General features: G+C 60.3%; 1 protein-coding gene across 1 annotated transcript; it reads left to right on the top strand.

Moving 5' to 3' along the window:
* Positions 1 to 6: 6 nt before the first annotated feature.
* Positions 7 to 16,722, top strand: ADRBK1 (adrenergic, beta, receptor kinase 1). The gene is made up of 21 exons (XM_006893264.1): positions 7 to 96; positions 8,713 to 8,789; positions 9,620 to 9,693; positions 10,143 to 10,244; positions 10,347 to 10,421; positions 10,558 to 10,619; positions 11,416 to 11,467; positions 11,655 to 11,746; positions 12,677 to 12,776; positions 12,855 to 12,933; positions 13,016 to 13,146; positions 13,739 to 13,833; positions 13,912 to 14,019; positions 14,144 to 14,210; positions 14,459 to 14,559; positions 15,395 to 15,461; positions 15,538 to 15,633; positions 15,802 to 15,964; positions 16,081 to 16,217; positions 16,350 to 16,463; positions 16,540 to 16,722. The coding sequence occupies exons 1-21, from the start codon at positions 26 to 28 to the stop codon at positions 16,702 to 16,704; spliced, it is 2,028 nt and encodes a 675-aa protein (XP_006893326.1). The 5' UTR covers positions 7 to 25; the 3' UTR covers positions 16,705 to 16,722.
* The last annotated feature ends 3,313 nt before the right edge of the window (positions 16,723 to 20,035 follow it).

The raw sequence follows: 20,035 nt of genomic DNA, 5'->3' as shown, positions 1-20,035 counted from the left end.
GGTGCTGGCCGACGTGAGCTACCTGATGGCCATGGAGAAGAGCAAGGCCACGCCGGCCGCGCGCGCCAGCAAGAAGATCCTGCTGCCCGAGCCCAGGTGAGGTCGCCGGGCGCCCGCGCCCCGCTCCCGGGGCAGCCCGGCCCCCGAGAGCCCCGACCCGGAACCCGGCCCGCAGCCACGACCACCCCGACATCAGCACCCCCTCTGCCCGCCGCTGCCCCCCGACTGGGTCCCCGGCCCGGCGCACCGGGACGCAGGGCCCTCGCACTCCCAGCCCCGCGGGCTCCGCGTCCCACGGCCCACTTCGCGGCCCCTCCATCTGTGACCCCACACTCCTGCCTTCCCCTCTTCATCCTCCTCTGGGCCGCGCGCCCTGGGGCACCCTGGGGTCCCCTGGCCTGCCTCCATTTGCCTGGCTGCCACTACTGCCACCCGTGCTCTGGCCCCCGTCCTCCCAGCACCCTTTCCATCCCTGCCAGCCGAGAGGTTGGGGTGGGGGGCAACAACTCTTCGGGGCTGCTTCTCCACCGTCTCTTGGGGGCACCGTCCAGGCTTGGGTCTGGGAGAGCTTTTGGCCACGCGTGTGTGCTGGGGGTGGCATAGGTGCATGGTGGCCAGGTGGGCTGTGCCCAGGTGTGTGTGCACAGGGGGGGACCACTACTGCACCTTTCCCGTCTTCCGTGTCACCCCGTGTGCGCTGTATCCTGGTGGGTGCTGCCCACCAGGGCACATCCCTGCACCCCTGGAGCAGCTGAGCAAGGGCTGCCACCTTGTAAGACAGTTGCTGGTGTAAGTTCAAACTTTCAGGTTGTAGGTTCAGGCGTGTACGGGATACGAGGGCTGGGTGCCCAGCCTTGGTGGCTTGCTGTGAGCTTTTCTGTTGTCCAAACCAACCTTAGGACAGGTGTGGCTTCGCCTTTCTGGAACAGGTGGAGACAGAAGCTCCAGAGGCCAGTGACCAGCACACTGTCTCTGTCACAAACAGACTACAGGGTGGAGCCCTGCTGCCGGCTTGGGTTCTGGCTTCTGGACTGCTGATTGCTGACTGCCCTGGACATGCGGCAGTTTCCAATGCAGACCCCCCCCCCCCTTTTGTTTTTTTTTTTTGTGCCATGTGGCTGGTCCCATGCCTGGGAATGAGCAGGCCTCCTGTGATTTTGGACAAGCCCCTTCCCTGGGCAGGGGCTCAGTTTTCTCATCTGTGAAATGAGACCTGGGCCTCCAGCATGTCTGCACGAGGTGCCAGGCTGAGTGGCACAGCACCCTCCACCTGGGTTTTACATTGACCGAACACCAAACCAGGAGACAGGAAAATAGGCCTGTGCTTTGAAAAAGCCGTTAGGACCTTGGTTTTTGGGTGGGATTTTTTTTTTTTCTGAGACGTGTGCAATCAGATTTCTCAAAACAGGAACCAGGACTGACTGTTAGCTGGGGGCTGTCCGAGGAGCAGAGTCGGTTAGAATGAAAAGAGTTCAGAAATGACAGCCACGAGAGAGGAAATGCGGGCAGCACCTTGAGGGCTCCCAAGGGCTCTTTTTCAGAGGCTTTGAGACCCTCCCACAGACAGGCACTTTGCAAAGTGTGAGGTGGAGCGCTTTCTGGAACTCTCTGTTTGGGTAATCCCGCCCCAGAATGCCTTGCTCGCTTGGGGCCCCGCCTTGGTCTCTCTGCAGGTGTGGAAGGAGCCCGCATCGCTTCCTGTCTCCTTTGCCGCCTGGGCTAGTGATGGCAGCACAGAGAGGAATTAGGATGGAAATGATAAGTCCTTGTGGCTGATTTTGACATCTGTCATCTCAGTTGGTCCAAAAAAAACAACCTGGAAAGTTGGCACATTCCTGCCTCACGTGGAGTAGTCACTCAAGGAACCCCACAGGGCTGTGTTCTGGTTCACTGGCTCCTGAGTGGGCAGTGGGCGTTAGGGGAGCAGCTGGAGGTGAGAGCCAGGTGTTGTGACTTCTTAACGTGGGGTCACTTTCTGGCAGCAGGATGTTGGAAGCCCTAGTCTGCGTGGCAGGGCACCAGCACCTGGGGAGGGGCTGCAGCCCAGTGCCACCGACCTGGATGCCATCCTGGAAGTCCAGGCCTTCCGTGGGCTAACCCTTGAGCCAGTGGTCGCATGCTGGCCGGCCCGCTCTCCTGCCCAGCACGTCCCAGTTTGCAGAGTGCTTTGACTCCCTTTCAGCAGGTGTTCCCCCCCCCCCCCGGTTGAATAGTTGAAGAAGCTGAGGCTAAGAGGAGGAGAGATTTGGTCACGGAGAAGAGCTGGGATTAGAACCCACATCTCTGGACTCCTGGGTCGTGTTCCTTTCCTCCACCCTAACCCTGAACTCCTCTGCACTCATCCCCATCTGCACTTTGTGGTCTGGGTCACCAGGTACCCCAGTCCCAAGAGCTGTGGGTTGAGGCAGGGGCCTGGGAGCAGTACGCAGCCCCCAGGATGTCAGTTGGCATCGTTTGTGCCGAGCGGCCCTGGTGGCCAACGCACTGAGGAGGTAGTCTTGCACATGGGGCCCCCCTCTCTAGAGTCGGGGGAAGGCCATTACTCTTTTTGTTTGGACTTCTTCATGCCCTGAGGTGGTCCATCTTGGCAGCCCCGCCCTCTATGGCTGGCATCCCTTTGTGACTTGGCTGAGCCCTGAGTCTGGCTTCATGGCTCTCAGGCCTGGGGGGTGGGAACTTGGTGGGCATGGTGCCACTTGGGGTTGGCACAGAGGCCTGCCCTTCTGTCACCCTGTAGAAGCCAAGGATAGGAACCCGCTTCTCAACTCTCTTGTCAAAGGAGATGTAGTCGAGAAGTGGGGATCCCTGGGGTTATCAGCCCCTGCCTCAGTTTCTCCTCTGAAATGAGAGGAAGCTGCTCCTCTTGTGGACCTCTCTGCCTGGCTCTCCCTTTTTCTGGCAGTAATTAACATCATTTACTTAATCTGGCCTCTGAGGCCTCTGCAATTGCCCGCTGGGCTCCTGGCAAGGAACCGAGGTGCCCCAGGAGTGCTCTGTCCTCCTGGGACGGTGGCAGTGGTGGCGGCAGTGGTTGTCTCAGCAGGCCCTTGAGGCCTGAGATTCTTGTTTCCTGGTCCCTCCCCCACCATGCCTCTCCCCCTTCCTGTGGCTCAGACCCTGCTCTTCCTCTTCCTCGACACAGCATCTTCGTTCCTGTTAACCCTTTGCATCCAGCACTTCCTGCCCTTGGCTTGAGGCCCTGGGGGGTGCAGGGCACAGGAGCCAGCTTCTTCACTTCCCTCTCATCACAGCTGAACCTCCTGCCGGCTGTGGCCTCCTTCCCTCCCTAGAACTTTCCACTCCGGTAGCAGTGTGGGCTTTCTCCCTCCCAGCCCCGAAAACCCCATTATCTCCGTCCCTAGTCACTCCCTCGGGCTGCCGCTGCCGCACCCCGGGAATGGGTCTCTGGGCTGCCTTTCCCCATCTGCTCGCCCTTCCGCAGCTCGGCAGGGTGTAGCTGTGCCATTAAGCTGCCCGCCCGCTGTTCCCTTGCCTAATGGATTCAGAGGGAGCAGAGCGAAGCAGCCAGGCAGAATCCGTGCTGCAAGGGAAGCTGGGCTCCGCAGCCGGAGTAATGCATCCTGTTCATGCAGATTGTGCTGTAGTAAGTCCCCAGTGACGTCAGGTACCCTCCGCAGGCAGCGCCCCGAACCCACCACCCTGAGGGGCCACTCCCTCGGTGCTGCCCACTGCAGCGGCCGAGGCCAAGGCCAGGGTGCATGATGGGCACTGCAGCCAACTTCCGTGCCCTGCCCCCTCTGCAGGGGCCCCTCACCGTCCCTTCGGGCCTGGAGGTCGCTGTCCTTTCCTGGTCACGTACACACACTCAGGCTCATGCCCATCTGGTTTTAATGTTTGTGCAGATTTTGTTGTTGTTGTTGTTGTTGTTGTTTTTAAGAAAACAGAGCTGCTGAAAGCGAGGTGCGTTGTGTTTTGAAGAAAACAAGGCCATTCTCCGCATCGCTGCTTCCCGCCAGGCTGGCATCTGTGCTGCCCAGGAGCCACTGGGCTCAGGAGGGTTCTGGTGTTTGCATGAGAGCAGCCCTGCTCTGCCAGGGGGTTCTTTGACGCTGGGGGTCATCCTAATGGGGGGACAGACTTGTACCCCCCCCTTGAACCTGCAGGCTGGGAGCTCTGGCTCCCACAGTGGCTGTCTCAGGTGTGGGGGGGGTGCTGGGGGCATGTGTTCAGCATGTGCCAACACGTGACAGGACAGCCATGTGCCTCTTTCCCTGAGCCCCCAGCCCGAGAGCCACCACCCACCACCCAGACATGGCCCTCAGGGTCTGGCTGCCTCACACAGGAGGGGGTCCCATTCTCCCTCCCACCCCTCCTTTACTGGAGTTGGTGGTTTGGGTCTGTCTTTCCTGTCAGTATCGGCCCCGTCCTTGAGCTCAGAGGACAGTGTCAGCCCCAGGGAGAGTCATTGAGAAATATTAATAAGAGGCCCCAGGGGACTTCCTCCTGCTACTGCCACCTCAGTGCCAGGTTTCCTGGAAATGCCACAGACAAGAGCGTAGCTGAGACCGCAGCTCTACTGTGCTCTGTTAACCTCCGCCTCCCAGCACATGCTGGGCCCCCCTCGCACTGTCCCAGAGTGTAGCAACCGAAAGGTTGATGGTTTGAACCCACCAGCCCCTCACAGCAGAGTTGTGAGGCAGTCTCCTCTAGTTGACAGTACAGCCTTGGAAACCTGGGGCCGTTCTTACACAGGGGTGCGCCGAGCTGGAATTGAGGTGACAGTGTGGGTTAGCTTAGGGGTTCCACAGGAATAGGAACCATGGTCCCCGGCCGGCAGGGTGTTTTCTCCTGGGCTCCTAGGCCACTGGCAAGACTAAGCCTGAGTCCGGAATCCCCTGAGACTCCTGTACCCCCTTTTCTTCACCCTCAGCTCATCCCTGGAAGTTAGCTGGTTCAGTGACATTCTCATGGCCACTGACCCACACTGGGCAGGTGGCCCTCATGTCCTACCTTCTGAATGGTTGTCTGTCTGCCTCTCGGGCCCTGAGCTGAGTGAGGTTGTGTGTATGAGTCGGTGCATTGCTCTACAGAGCGCGTCCAGACCATTTTCCTCCAAACCAGGTGATTCCAGAAGTTCTCTCCCTTGGCACTCCCACCCTCCCTGTCCTCCTCCTGTCCTGTGACCTTAGTCCTGGCACCCGGGCCACACACAGTGCTGGGCCCCCCCCCCAGGGAGACGCTCACTCCTTCATCTCTGCCAGGGGGCCTTCGGTACCTGGCAGGCTGTGGACAGGCTCCCAACTGCTGGCACTAGTGCCTCACCTCGGAACTGGGCTCAGTGAGTGTGGTGGATCAGACCTGATCAGGGCTGGGCCTCAGGCTCCATCCCAGAAAAGGGACTCATGTGAAGCTTGACTTTAGAGCTTTCTAGAAAGGCCGGTGCACCCATTGGCAAGCTGCAGGGTCCCTGTCAGGACGCTCCCTGCAGGAGGTGGGTGCCCACTGGGACCTCAGGAGAGAGTTCCCCTTCTGCTGGGGACGTTCCAGCTTCCTCAGCGGCCAGTGTGTTTGGGTCACCTCAGCAATTTGTCAACATCCTCATTTTGGAAATGGGGAAACCAGACATTTAAAGTTGGTGGCGTCCCATAGAGGGGGCTGGGCCTGGACACCTGCTGACTGCAAGGAGAGGGGGTGCTTCCCAGCGTGCTGGGGCCTCAGAGGGCGCTGCTGGGAATATTCTGGCACTTGTGTCTCTTAAAATTCCAGAATGATCTTGGGAAGCATGTCCTCCCAGTAAGCTTTGGCCCCCCTGGGGCGGGAACTGTGGTCTCTGGTCTTCTATGGCCACTGAGATGCTGCCTGTATGGGGGATGGGAAGAGCAGGGTGAGGGAAGAAGGTGACCCAGCGAGTGACCTCCTGATCTGCCAGCTCCCTCAGCCACCAGCTCCCTGGGGAAAGAACAGGAAACCCCCACATTGCCACTTTGGGGGCCTCCCATTCAAGGACTTCACTCAGGCTTGACCTCATGTTTGCTTTGGGGCGCGGAGTGTTTGTTTTACAAGGAATATTTTTTTTTTCTTCCTTTTTAAGGCAGAGAGTGCAGTGCTGGGGATAGGGAGGAGGGCTGGCTTCTCAGGGCCCTGCATCTCACTGTTTCCCCAGGAAGCAAGCTGGCTGCTTTGGGGACAGGCTCTCTGGGAATGTTTGGGAACTTCTCCCCTGCAGAGCACCCAGCCCTGGCAGGGCTGCTGGGCCGTGTGATGATCAGGGGCCGGGGGTCTGGAGCCACCCAGCCCTCACAGGGCAGGCACAGGTTTTGCTGTGGGGAGTCGGGGTGCATATACCTAGGCGCCTGAGGCTTTGTCCGCCACCTGCGTCTCCCGGCCGCGTTTTAGACAGAGAAGTTTCCCAGGAGGTTGATGTGATATTTTCTTTATTTCCTGCCATTTTTCAGTCATAATTGTCCCTGCCCATATTACACACAGCTTAGATCCAGCCCAGGGCCACCTCTCGGGGTCTCTGACCCAACCTGCTGTCTGGTGTCCAGCAGGAGCCAACAAGCCTTTGTGGCCCGGGCCTGCTCACTGGCCCACCAGCCCAATTCTGCTGTCCTGGTTCCTCACAGTTTCCACTGTGGAGGAAGGCGCTCAGGCCAGGCCTTCGGAGCCCTGGGCCAGCGTGAAGCCCAGGACTGTCCTGGGGCCATCTCCGACCATCTCACCACATTCCCACTACGTGAGGTATTGTGGGATGCAGCCCCTTAAACAGGCATTCTCCTCGGTCCCATGTCTCAGCATGTCCCAGGAGGCCTGGCTGGTGGACACTGGCTTCAGCAGGGAAGGGTGGCTTTTCAGAGGGTGCCCTTGATGTCCCAGAGGCACCAGTCTGTTGTGGCCGTGCTGTGACACCTGGGCCCCAGCTGCTGGGTCACTCTCCAGGGGGCAGGGTCTGGCTGTGTCTGGTGGGCGTCCAAGGCTTGCTGGGGCCTGCCTTTGTCATCAGTAGTCTCACTTCCTGCTGGACCCAGCTCTCCAAGGAGGTCACGTCATCAGAGCCTCTGGTGGGGGCAGTGGCAGGGCCATTTGAGGGCTGTACTGACGACAGCTGTGCTTGCAGTCATGGTAGCCGTGTGGCCTTTCTGAGAAGGGCTCGGATCTGAACCAGGGCCTGCGGGGTCAGGGGCTGTGGGGCCTGGGGTCTGGGAGTCAGGGCCTAGGGGTCGGGGCCTGGGGTGGATTCCACCTCATACCTTCTTAGAAGGAAAGTGGTGAGCAGAAGAGCAGCCCACCCCACTCGCTATAGCTCAAGGCCCCTTTCTTACCATTGAGCCGCTGTCCTCCCAGATGCCTGGCCCCAAGGCTCTAGACCACATTCCCCATGCAGCTCTGCCCACTTCCTAGTCAGTCTGCATGCATGACCCTCACCCTCCGTCCAGACCTGGGCCCTCAGTCCACCCGCTTCCCTCCTGTGGAGACCACCCACTCACCTCCCAGCTCAGCATCCCCTCGGACATCTCTCTGGCTTGTCCTTGGTGGGCCGCCCCGGTCCACCACCTGCCCACAGCTCCATCTCTCTGAACCGCAGGAACAGCTGATTTGTCACACCTCATCGGCCATCATAGGTCCTGGAAGGGCCTGCTTGGGCATGGGAACATCTTTACAGGACAGCCTGAGCTGGGGCCCTGGCACTGACCAGCTCAGGAGGCGAGCATAGGAGTATGGAGAGACAGGGCTGTGGACAGACTAGGGTGTGGCTGCTCACTGGCCTTTCTTGGGGACCTGCTGCTGACCTGACATATGGGCCCTTGATTTAGACAGCTGTGCACCTCACTCGAGGGCCAGATGTGTGTGTTCACAGCTGTCAGGGACCTCTGAGGCTCTGTGGTCGGCCAGGTGACAAAAATGGGGGCAGGGTACTTGGGTATCAGCAGTTATTTGGCAAGTCAGGCCTCTGCTGTGCCCCCACTACGACCAGGAGCACGTGTGATTAAGTGACCGTGCTGCACATGATATGTATTGGCTATTGATCTGAAGGTTGATGGTTCAAACTCACAGAATGCCTGACAATCTGATTCCAAGAGAATCTCACAGTGCGGCTCTGCCCTGTACCGCATGGGGTCACTGCATGGGGTCACCGTGGCTCACAATCACCGTGACAGCGATGGCTATTACGGTGAAAGGAGGGGAGGCTACCTTTCCTCCCATTAAAAAAAAAAACACCACTTGGGATTCAGTGGTTTTGGTGTAGTCGTTGTGATCCCTGTCATAACTGATGCCATGTGGTTTCCACACATTGCCACCCCCCTGGAAGATTCTGGAAGCTTCCTGTAAGTGCGATGGTACAACGTGTGGCCTCTAGCGACTGGCCACCTTCACGCTGCAGCATGTCTTTGAGCTTCCCTCATGTCGTGGCGTGTGCCGATGACTCCTTCCCTTTTATGGCTGCGGAACACTCCGTCGTACAGGTGGACCACCCTGTGTTTACGCACCACCAGTGGACTGGCCCTGGGGAATTGACCAAGCTCCCAAAGCCGGCACGTGGCAGCGCCAGGACCAGACTGGGAACAGTGGGCTTCTGGGGACCTAGGCCCAGTCCTCCTGATCTGGGCAGGCTTGGCACTCAGCACCTTGCAGACCCCTCCAGGCCTCAGCTCTGGTGCAGTGCCAGGCAGCTGTGGCCAGCCAGAGCGAGGCCGCATCTTTGTGGGCACAGGGGCTTCTGGCTCCCAGTCACCGTGTCCTCTCTTGCAGCATCCGCAGTGTCATGCAGAAGTACCTGGAGGACCGAGGCGAGGTGGCCTTTGAAAAGATCTTCTCCCAGAAGCTAGGTGAGTGTGGAGGGCGGCCAGTGCACACCCCACCTCCAGCTGCCAGACCCCAAGCACGAGCTGTGGCCATCTTGGCCTGGGCTCTGCTGGCCCCGGCCGTGACCTCGCACCTCCTGCCCCTGGCTGTAGACCCTGGAAGCCCTGTGCCGGGGTGTGGCCTTGCTTTCCTCCAGGCTGAGGGGGGAAGTTCCTCCTTCGGGGTTTTGTTTTTGAGAGCTGCAGCTTCCCCTTGGCGAGGCCACAGCTGCTCCGGCTGTTGGTGGAACTGACAGGAAGGGGCGGGGTCCTTCCTGTGGCGCCTGCTGGCCCGAGCTGTGGTCGCGGGGTCCTGCCCTGGTCCTGCCCTCCATTCTCCTCCTGATGCCGCTGTCTTAACTGTGTCCTTCGTCCGCCCATGCCGTGGACTCAGCCCACAGGACGGGGCTGACGGGCCCTGCTCACACCCAGCTCTGAACTAACCTTCCTGAGAAGCAGGATCTGGCCTGATCTGGGGTTCAGGCTCTGAGGTTGACTTGAGGAGCCCCTGTGCCCGAGTAGGGAACAGTCTGGGTCCTGAGTATATAGGGTGTATGACCTTGGGCAAATCCCCTTCTCATATGTTAAAAAGACCTCACTGGGAGGCTTGAGCGAGGGCTATTGTGAGAGCGCCTTGTTCCCAGAGAACCCCATGCACAGTGTACTGAAGGTGACCCTGTCGGAGGCAGGAAGTACAGGGCAGTGCCCGGGAGGTACAGAAGGTCACCCAGCTGCCCTCAGCTCTGCTCACCCTCTAGCATGCTGTCTCCCTGGGAGGAGCTGCAGCTTTGGGTGACCCACCCCTCTGCTCTCAGGGTACCTGTTGTTCCGAGACTTCTGTCTGAACCACCTGGAGGAGGCCAAGCCCCTGGTGGAGTTCTATGAGGAGGTGAGGAACATGCGCTGAGCAGGTTGTGGGACAAGGGATTTGAACCAGGTGGACGGTCAGGATAGGAGCCCTCACTGTGGGCTGGGAGGGGATGCCCCACACCGAGCGGGCTGTGGGGTACACTGTCAGGATGGGAGCCCTCGCTGTGGGGTGGGCAGGGACACCTTACACTGCGCGGGCTGTGGGGTGCACCGTCAGGCCATGGGGTACACCGTCAGGCCGTGGGGTACACCGTCAGGCCGTGGGGTACACCGTCAGGCCGTGGGGTACACTGTCAGGCCGTGGGGTACACCGTCAGGATGGGAGCCCTCACTGTGGGGTGGGAGGGGATGCCCCACACTGAACGGGATGTGGGGTAAGGGCCCACACTGGGTGGACCGTCAAAATGGGGGCCTGTGCTGGAGGGTCAGAGGGGGCTGCCTGAGACCACTTGGAACCGTGTTCCCTAGATCAAAAAATATGAGAAACTGGAGACGGAGGAGGAGCGCCTGGCTCGGAGCAGGGAGATCTTCGACGCCTACATCATGAAGGAGCTGCTGGCCTGCTCACACGTGAGTCTCTGGAGCCAGTTCCGAGGGTGGACCCAGTTTGGCTCCGGCTGGCAAGGGAAGACAGGACCCAGTGGAGAACTCACAGCTGTCTGTCTTCCCCAGCCCTTCTCGAAAAGTGCCACTGAGCATGTTCAGAGCCACCTTGTGAAGAAGCAGGTGCCCCCAGACCTCTTCCAGGTAAGTGCTGCATGGGTCTCCCTCTGCTTTTGCCTGCTTCCAACTGCCCTGTGCCCAGTGAGGGCCCCTGGGGTGCAGCCTCAGGCCAGGGGGCCTGACTACATGCCAGGGCTCTGCAACTAGCTTTCTCCCCCAGCCCTACATCGAGGAGATTTGTCAGAATCTACGAGGCGATGTGTTCCAGAAATTCATCGAGAGGTGAGTGCTGGAGTCAGTATAGAGGTGGAGTAGGGGTGCTCAGGTGTCGGGTAATAGGGTGTCTGGGCTCTGGTGCAGGTGGTATATGGGTCCCAGGGTGGGTGCTGTCTGGGCTGTGTTGTATGTGGATTGTGGGCCCTGGGGTAGGAGGTATCTGTCCCTGGGGTAGGTGCACCTGGTCCCCAGTACATGGATGGACTCCTAGGAGATCAGGAGACGACTCCTCAGGTCCTGAGCCCCTGTGTATCATCTCCCCCACAGGAACAGTCTCACTGGCCCCAAATGGGGTCAGAAGCTTCAGGGCTGAAGTGGGGTGGACTCAGGAGCACAGTGCCCCTTGGGACCTTGGGCTTCAGATGAGAGCTGAGGGAGATTTCAGTCTAATGGAAGAGTGGCCCGCTTTGGGCCAGAGCCGCCTTGCCACAGAGCCTTCACAGGGAGTGGGACTGCAGTGACTGCAGGCTAGTGGGAGGAGCGTGAAGGCACCTGTCAAGGCACAGGAGTCGAAGCTCCGGGCCGCACTGCACAGGCTGCTCTCTAACATCTGCCCTCAGCAGGAACTAAAACAAAAGGTGACAGAACCTGAGCGATGTGGCAGGTGTGCTGCTCCGTGAGCATAGCCCCCAGGCTGTCCCAGAGCTGGGAGCGTATGTCCCTTTGTGGATACAGAAACATGGGTTTGACTGTTGCCACGTTTGTCCTTGGTCGGACCAGAGGCTGTGGTACTGGGAGTCAGGCTCATGGCCAGCTCGTCTGCCCCCTCCAGGTTCATCAGAGCTGTCACTCTCTCTTACAGCGATAAATTCACACGGTTTTGTCAGTGGAAGAACGTGGAGCTGAACATTCACGTGAGTGTTGCGGTGGGCGGAGCCGGCACCAGCTGGCCACGGTCCCCAGGGATGGCCCCAGAGGACCTGCTGAGCTAGGGGGAACCCCTGGGATAGGCCTCTACTTCCTGGGTGCCTTTGCTCTGAGGCTGGACCCAGGCAGGTTTCAGGGACTCCTGGAGGTCACCCACTCTTTCACTCCCTGCAGTTAACCATGAATGACTTCAGTGTCCATCGCATCATTGGGCGAGGCGGCTTCGGTGAGGTCTATGGGTGCCGGAAGGCTGACACGGGAAAGATGTGAGTGTTCTGCTCACCCGGTGCCGTTTGAGGGGGTGGCTGGAACAGGGGCCCCGAGGGCAGAGGCATCCTGTGAGACGAGCTTTGAGGGGATCAGTACACTGAGGCTGAGTCAGGTGATGCAGCCACGTCTCAGATGGACCAGTTGTGTCTCCTGCACACGGTGCCCGCCTTGTTCCCTCCATTTCTCCACAGTGTTTCCAACACCGTTCCCTGTGCTGCTCCTTGCATTGCTCCTAAGGGGTTCCCTGGGCTCTTTACACTCTTCCTTAATACTTGCTGTTTCCTGTGCTTCCCCTACACTGCTCTCAACAATGCCCTTTATACTGTTCCCTACACTGTTCCCTGCACTTCCCTGTGCTGTTCCCTACACTGTCTCTACACAGTTCCTATGCTGCTCTGTTTCCTGTGCTGTTCCCTGCACCGTCCTGTGTTGTTCCCTACACTGTTCCCTATACTTCCTGTGCTATTCCCTACACTGTTCCTATGCTGTTCCCTATACTGTCCCTACACTGTTCCCTAAACTTTTCCTGTGCTGTTCCCTATACTGTTCCTACACTGTTCTCTATACTGTCCTTACACTGTTCCTATGCTGCTCTCTGTTTCCTGTGTTGTTCCTTACGCTGTTCCCTACACTGTCCCTTTGCTTCTCTGTATAGTGTTTCCTGTGCTGTTCCCTACACTATCCCCATGCTGTTCCCTACACTGTCCCTGTGCTGCTCTCTATAATGTTTCCTGTGCTGTTCCCTCTTGCCACTATCTTCCTTCTTCCTCCCTCCCACCTCTGCTTTGCTGCAGCATCCTTTCTCCACCCTACTTCCACCCCCATGGCCTCCTTAGATCCCCTAGTGCCCCTGAATTGATGTATGACACACACTTGTGGTGGAGTCTGGCTCTGCAGCAGTCGACCGTGTTGCCTGCTGCCCACAGGTATGCCATGAAGTGTCTGGACAAGAAGCGCATCAAAATGAAGCAGGGGGAGACGCTGGCCCTCAATGAGCGGATCATGCTGTCCCTCGTCAGCACTGGGGTGAGTGGATGGTGCTGGGCAGGGCTGGGGGCGGGCAGGCTCCACCAGAGCCCACTGTGCTCACCCCTCCCCTCCTAGGACTGCCCCTTCATCGTGTGCATGTCGTATGCATTCCACACGCCGGACAAGCTCAGCTTCATTCTCGATCTCATGAACGGTGAGTGACCCTTGCGGTAGCCCAGCCCCAGGTGGACCCAGGGAGGGGACAGGGCTGGGAGCTGAGCACTGCCCCCCCTCAGGCGGGGACCTGCATTACCACCTGTCCCAGCACGGGGTCTTTTCTGAGGCCGACATGCGCTTCTACGCTGCTGAAATCATCCTGGGTCTGGAGCACATGCACAACTGCTTCGTGGTCTACCGAGACCTGAAGGTGGGTGCTGCCCGCCCCGCCCCTGTGCCCACCCCACCCAGCGAGCACACCCACGTGTGTGCCCAGTCCTGCCCAAATGCCCGCCCCACTCAGCATGCCCACCCCACCCAGTGTGCCCAGCTATGTCCACCTGGCCTGCCCAGTGTGCCCACCCTGTCCATATGCGTGCCCCAGCCAGCATGCTCTGCCCACTCATATGCCCTTCCTGCCCGGTGCTTGCCCCAGCCACACGTCCTTCTTGCCCAGTGCACAGTCCCACCCTCGTGCCCTTGCCCGTGTGGCCCCGCCTACATGCCCCCTGCCCTGGGTCCTGCCCACGTGCCAGCCCTACCCAGTACCCAGCCACTCTCCCAGGCCCAAGGCACCTTATTCAGGCAGTGGCCAGCCGTCTGCCCACCTCTCTATTCTGCCCTCCTCCTCCAAGCCACTTGCTGGGTCCAGGTTGGAAGTGGGGAAAGTGGAGGCCCCACCCCAAGCCTGGCGCCCGGCCACCCCTAATCCTCTGCAGTGAAGATGGTGGCCTGGCTGGTGCTGACCGGCCAGGGCTTCATCGTGTGCTCTCTGGGCTGCACCTCATGGGCTCTCTCCACAGCCAGCCAATATCCTCCTGGATGAACATGGCCACGTGCGCATCTCCGACCTGGGCCTGGCCTGTGACTTCTCCAAGAAGAAGCCCCACGCCAGCGTGTGAGCACAGTTCCCTGCTCAGCCCCCATGCCCCCCTGGGGTCCCCAGCCAAGGCGTTTACACCTCCTCATTTCACAGGGGCACGCACGGGTACATGGCCCCCGAGGTCCTGCAGAAGGGTGTGGCCTACGACAGCAGCGCCGACTGGTTCTCCCTGGGCTGCATGCTGTTCAAGCTTCTCCGGGGGTGAGTGGGCCCCGGGTGAGGGTGGCAGGGGCGCCCTCCTCTGTCCTTGATGTTGGAGCTCTGGTCATGCTGCCTGCCTCAGCGTCCCCATTCTTCCCTGACTGTGGGTTCTTGTCTCTTGCAGGCACAGTCCCTTCCGGCAGCACAAGACCAAAGACAAGCATGAGATTGACCGCATGACCTTGACGATGGTAAGTGTGGCTTCTCTGTGCAGGGGCCACACTGGGGTGAGGTTACAGGCTTTTGGTTCTCGACACGCCCAGTGAGCTCTGGGGTGGTTGTGTCCACTCTGACTTCAGAGGGACTGAGCCCCTGCCGCCCACACTCACTCGTGACGTCATTGGAGCAAACGATGTGGGGCATCAGGCTTCAGGGGATGTGGAGCCCCTGGACAGCCTGGGCTCCCCAACTGCCACCCCTCCCGCTGCTCTCCCTCCAGGCTGTGGAGCTGCCCGACTCCTTCTCCCCCGAACTCCGTTCCTTGCTGGAGGGGCTGCTGCAGCGGGATGTCAATCGGAGGCTAGGCTGTCTGGGCCGAGGGTGAGTGCCAGGCCTACCTCAGCTGCACGCAGGCCACTGCAGGCCTCGGCCCTGTGAGGACAGTGGCCATCCCCTCAGTACCCTCTGGGGGCCTAGCCCACCCGGTATGCTCAGGGTCGAGGGGCAGCCCAGGGAGGGACCTACTCAAGCCAGTTGGTAGTTTATAGCCGTGGACAGTGATGGTGCCAACATAGTGATGGCAGTAGCCTTTTGTGCCGAAGGAGCATTAATTAAACACTGGGCACTGTGTTGGATCCCTGGTGTCGGGATGTGTTGGGCTGTTACTGAAAGATTAGAAGTTCAAGTCCACTAGCCATTCCGCTAGAGAAGCAGTCCCCTCCTGTAACAGATGTCCAGCCTGGGGCCTGAAGGAGGGTCACTGTGATCGGAACTGACTTCACAGCAGTGGGCGTGTCTTGGGCACTGTGCTGATAATTACAAGCAGTAAAGCTCCCATGATCTCCTGGTGGTCTCTCCACTTGGACACCAGGGAGAAGGTGCAGGCGACATGCCTGAGGTTACCCAGCCGGCGAGCTGCCAGAGCAAGATTTAGCCGTCGGCTCTGATGGTGCAGGTGTTACGGGGCCTGTCTTCTGTCTGTAGTCTGCAGTCAATTGTTCGAACCCACTAGCTTCTTTTCAGGAGAAAGGTCACTGTCAACTTCCACAAAGACAGCCTTGGACCCCCTGTGGGGAGGTTCTGTTCTGCCCTACGGGTTGCTAGGAGTCAGAACCGACTCGGCAGCACTGTGTTTGGGTTTTGGTCTATTCCGGGCCCAGACTCAGCCCAGTGATGTAGCCAGTGGCCAGCCCAGCTGACCGGCATCTCCCCACAGGGCTCAGGAAGTGAAGGAGAGCCCGTTCTTCCGCTCCCTGGACTGGCAGATGGTCTTCCTGCAGAAGGTGAGAGAGTGGACCAGGCCCAGGAGGGCAGCCTGCTGCCCTTCCCAGCCTCACGCTGACTCCTCTTCCCCCCCAGTACCCTCCCCCTCTCATCCCCCCTCGTGGAGAAGTGAACGCGGCCGATGCTTTCGACATTGGCTCCTTTGATGAAGAGGACACAAAGGGCATTAAGGTACTGCCCCTTCTGAGCCCTGAGCCAGGCCTGTCCAACCCCTGGCCCCCAGCTCCCTACTCCCTCAGCTTCCCTGGGGCGGCTGTACCCAGGCCTGCAACTGACAGGTGTCCTGGGCCCTTCCTCTGTGTGTGTCCGTGTGTCCTTGCCCTGGCCGTCCGGCTGAAGTTACTGGACAGCGACCAGGAGCTCTACCGCAACTTCCCCCTCACCATCTCGGAGCGGTGGCAGCAGGAGGTGGCAGAGACCGTGTTCAACACCATCAACGCAGAGACAGACCGGCTGGAGGCCCGCAAAAAGGCGAAAAACAAGCAGCTGGGCCACGAGGAGGGTGAGGGCTTGTCACGGCCTTGGGGGGGCCAGAACCCTGTCCACGGGGCCGAGGACCCCCGGCCTGGACTCAGGTTCCACGGCCCAGGATGAGTCAGCTTTCACTCTGTCCCTCAGACTATGCCCTGGGCAAGGACTGCATCATGCACGGCTACATGTCCAAGATGGGCAACCCTTTCCTGACCCAGTGGCAGCGGCGGTACTTCTACCTGTTCCCCAACCGGCTGGAGTGGCGGGGTGAAGGCGAGGCCCCAGTAAGGACTGGAAGAGCTCAGGGACGGGGGCTTGGGGCCGATAGGGCGTGGGGCGGGTGCCGCCCAGGGACGGGGTGTTCAGGGGGGAAGGTGACCCTGGCTCCGCCCTCACCACACCACCGTGCCCTGCAGCAGAGCCTGCTGACCATGGAGGAGATCCAGTCCGTGGAGGAGACCCAGATCAAGGAGCGCAAATGCCTGCTCCTCAAAATCCGTGGCGGGAAGCAGTTCGTCCTGCAGTGCGACGTAAGTGTCCCTGGCGGGGGCCGGGAGACAGGTGCGGGCCGGGCACCGTGGCTGACAGCCTGTCTCGGCCGCGCAGAGCGACCCGGAGCTGGTGCAGTGGAAGAAGGAGCTCCGTGACGCCTACCGCGAGGCCCAGCAGCTGGTGCAGCGGGTGCCCAAGATGAAGAACAAGCCGCGCTCGCCCGTGGTGGAGCTGAGCAAGGTGCCGCTGATCCAGCGTGGCAGTGCCAACGGCCTCTGACCGCCTGCCCACCCGCCTGCCTTTTATAAACCTCTAATTTATTTTGTTGAATTTTTATTATTTGTTTTCCCGCAAAGCGGAAAAAGGTTTTATTTTGTAATTATTGTGATTCTCCTGTGGCCCCAGCCTGGCCCAGCCCCCCGGGAGGGGCCCCGCTTGCCTCGGCTCCTGCTGCCACTCACCCAGACGTCCGCAGTCCCGACCCCTGCAGGGTCACCTGCTTCCAGTGTCTTCCTGTGGGGAGAGGGCAGTGGTCCTAGGTAGCCCTTTGCTGGCGGACCAGGCTCTGGGCATGTTAGCTAGACCCAGCCAGGGAACACTGCTGACCCCTCCCAAGAAGCCCCTTAAGGCCACCTTTGGGTGACCCTGAAGGTGGAGCCCAAGCTGTCTTGCACGCCGCCCAGCAGGAGAGAGGAAGAGGCCTGTCTCCCTGGGCCCCAGGACCACTGCCTATGATGTGGGTTCCATGGCCCTTATTGGGAAAAGCTTCTGTGTCCCTGGCCCCTGACATTCCCACCTCCCAGACATTGTGGGCCTCGACCAGGTGGTGGCACACCAGCAGGTGCTACCACCTTCCCTGCAGGCTGGGCTCAGGGACCACAGAAGGACCACTGCGGAATGTGCCACACCAGCCTGGCCAGCCCGAGGGCTGGGCCGGGGCCTCGCCTGCTCAGATGCTGGGCCAGCCTGGGGTCAGGCAGCTGTAGCCAGAGGGCACTGTGGGATTGGCCCTTCCCCCACTGTCTGCGTGCCCCCACTTGGGCTGTCCATTCCTGGCCCTGTGTCCGTCAGTGCCACTGCCCGCAGCGTGCCACCTCGCCGCATGCCCCCTTGTGCCAGTCGCGCTACTGTGTGTGGTGCCGCCTCCCCTGGGGCTGGGGCGGCGCGCCCTCCCCCCTCCTCACTCCCCGGTGTGTTTCTTTGCCGATTTTTGAATGTGATTTTAAAGAGTGGAAAATGAGACTATGCGTTTTTATAAAAAATGGTGCCTGACTCCTTGGCTCATCTGCCTCTTATTGGGGCCGGGACCTGCTCTCAGCCCTCCACTGGACTGGGGCTGAAGGGGATGGGAGCCTGTGACAGGCCAGTCTGTCCCAGCCAGGCCTCCCCGGGGCAGGTCCTTCTCTCCGTGTGTCTGTCCAGCAGCCTCTGTAAGATGGGTAGTCAAGGAGGAGTGGGAGTGCCCAGCCCTCCTCCCACAGAAGCCTGAGGTGCCAACAGCCTTTTCCTGGAGATGGTGGGGCTAAGAGCACCCCTGTGCCAGGCACTGTGCTGAGGGGCGTAACGTTGCCCCTGCAGGCTGCACCACTGCCTTCCAACTTTCCTTCTTTGCACCTGTCAGCCCGTGAGGCCTGGGGTGATCCCCTAGCACCCGGCTCATCTTGAGGTTTCTATCCACTCCCCTTTCTGTATGCCCGTGCCCTAAAACCTGCCCCCGCCCCCGGCAATGGGTGGCTGAGCAAGGCTGGGGGGACTGTGACCAAGCACAGCTGACCTGAGCTGCAGTGGGTGGGACCGTACAGTTAAGAGGCTCTGGCTAGCTGGAGTCCTGTGGAAGGAGTCATCATGCAGCCCCCAGTGCTGAGCCAAGCAGGTGGATGAGGGATCTGACCTCTATTTCTTTAATTTTTTTTTTTTTTTTGCTTGGGTGAAGGTCCTGATCTCCATCTGACAGGCTCTGGGTTGGCGGCCACAAAGGCCTGAAATGGACTGGGTGGTGAGAGCTGGGGTAAAGCAAGTCGCTGGCTGTGTAGCGTGTGGGAGGTGGACTGGGGACCTGAAGGTGTAGATGGGGGAAGGCAGAGAGGCTAGGTCCCCAGGACATGGGGAAGAGTGGTGGGAGCCCAGGGTGACCTTTAGGGTTGGAGCCAAGTGACAGGGTCCATGGAAGCAGAACAGCCAGGAAATGAAGAGGATGTGAGGGGACAGGGCAGGTGTGGCTGGATTTGATTCAGGACCTAGTGAGTGGGGGGGGGGGGTGTCAGTTGGACACCTGTACAGATGACACCTGGAGGTGATACCAGGTTGATGAGGAGGCAGGCTGCCCAGAAGGAAGAAGGGGTCCTGGGAGGGAGTCGGGTTTGGGGAAGGTGAGAAAGCTGGAGGGTGGGGGAGCAATGGGCGGTGGGACTGGACTGTGAGGTCTATGAGCTTCTGCAAAGGGCATCACCATGACCTGATAACACCAGGTGGGGGAGGGGAGGGGGAGGGGGAAGCGGTGACCTCAGGTGGCATGTAGCCACTTGACCACAATGAGGATGCTGCCAGGACCCTTCTAGCCCAGAGACTTAGAAAGGAGCCAGAGTTTGGTCAAGGGATGACCTCAGGGCACAGCCTAGGGTCCTCTCGGTAGATTGTCCTAGATCACACTATGCGATCATTACAGACGGGGAAACCGAGGCCAGAAGGGCAGCCTTGGGCAAGCTCCTCCTTGGTGCTGACTCACCACTCAAAAGAACCAGGGCCAGAGACCCCAGCTGGTCAGGGTGACCACAGCCCAGGCCGGAAGTAAGTCAAAGGAGCCTGCACTCTTCCGCTGTGGGAGGAGGCCGCCCTGATTTCGAAACCCTTCTTCCTCTGCTGACACGACACGGATGGTAAAGTGCAACCTCCACAAAGGGCTGTGAGCGGTGGGCGCCCAGGGCAGCTGTCAACGCAGACCCGCCTCCGAGAAACCGTGATGCTGGCTGGGCCTGTCCCCGACGCAGTACCCCCACCTTCGAAGGCAGCTCTGGAGCCATTGCTGCAGAAAGGTGCTCCATGCCAAGGGCGCCTGCTTGTGGGGGCATCTGCAGGGCACCCTACTTAGCGCCTCTCATGTCATTCGCAGACCACGGACAGGAGGGGAAAAAGGCGAGCGGGGCAGGAGCTCCCCGCAGCCCGAAGCCTCAGGCCCACGGCACGCACGCGCACTAGCGATGCACCTCGAGGGCAGTGAGAGGGAGAGGTGGCCCCAGCCCCCCGAGTCCCCGCCAAACTCCCCACCGAGTCCCAGCCTTTCCGTTCCCGACCCGCCAGGCAGGAGCGGGTTTGTGCAGGGTCTGGGGCGCCCCCTGCAGGCCACAGGCAGAGCTGCAGCCCGGCCCCGCCCAGAGTCAGCCTCCTGCAGGCTCCGGGGGCCGAAGGGCTTGAGGACCCCAGCCTGGCCTTTCCCCGAGAGTGCGAGACCCTGGAGGCGCGCCCCGCACACCCCAGTGTCCGGCCCCGCTGCAGCAGTTGCCATGGCAGCGGGAGGGCGGGACCACACGGTGCTTGGCTCCGCCCCACCCCGGGTGGCCACGCCTCCGCCCGTGGCCCCTCCCCGTACGTGTGGCCCCGCCCCTGGCCGCGT

Source organism: Elephantulus edwardii, unplaced genomic scaffold (genome assembly GCF_000299155.1).
Source record: "Elephantulus edwardii isolate Elephantulus edwardi_28Jun2011 unplaced genomic scaffold, EleEdw1.0 scaffold00126, whole genome shotgun sequence".
NCBI classification, from domain to species: domain Eukaryota; kingdom Metazoa; phylum Chordata; class Mammalia; order Macroscelidea; family Macroscelididae; genus Elephantulus; species Elephantulus edwardii.
This window is presented reverse-complemented; position numbering and strand designations above follow the sequence as displayed.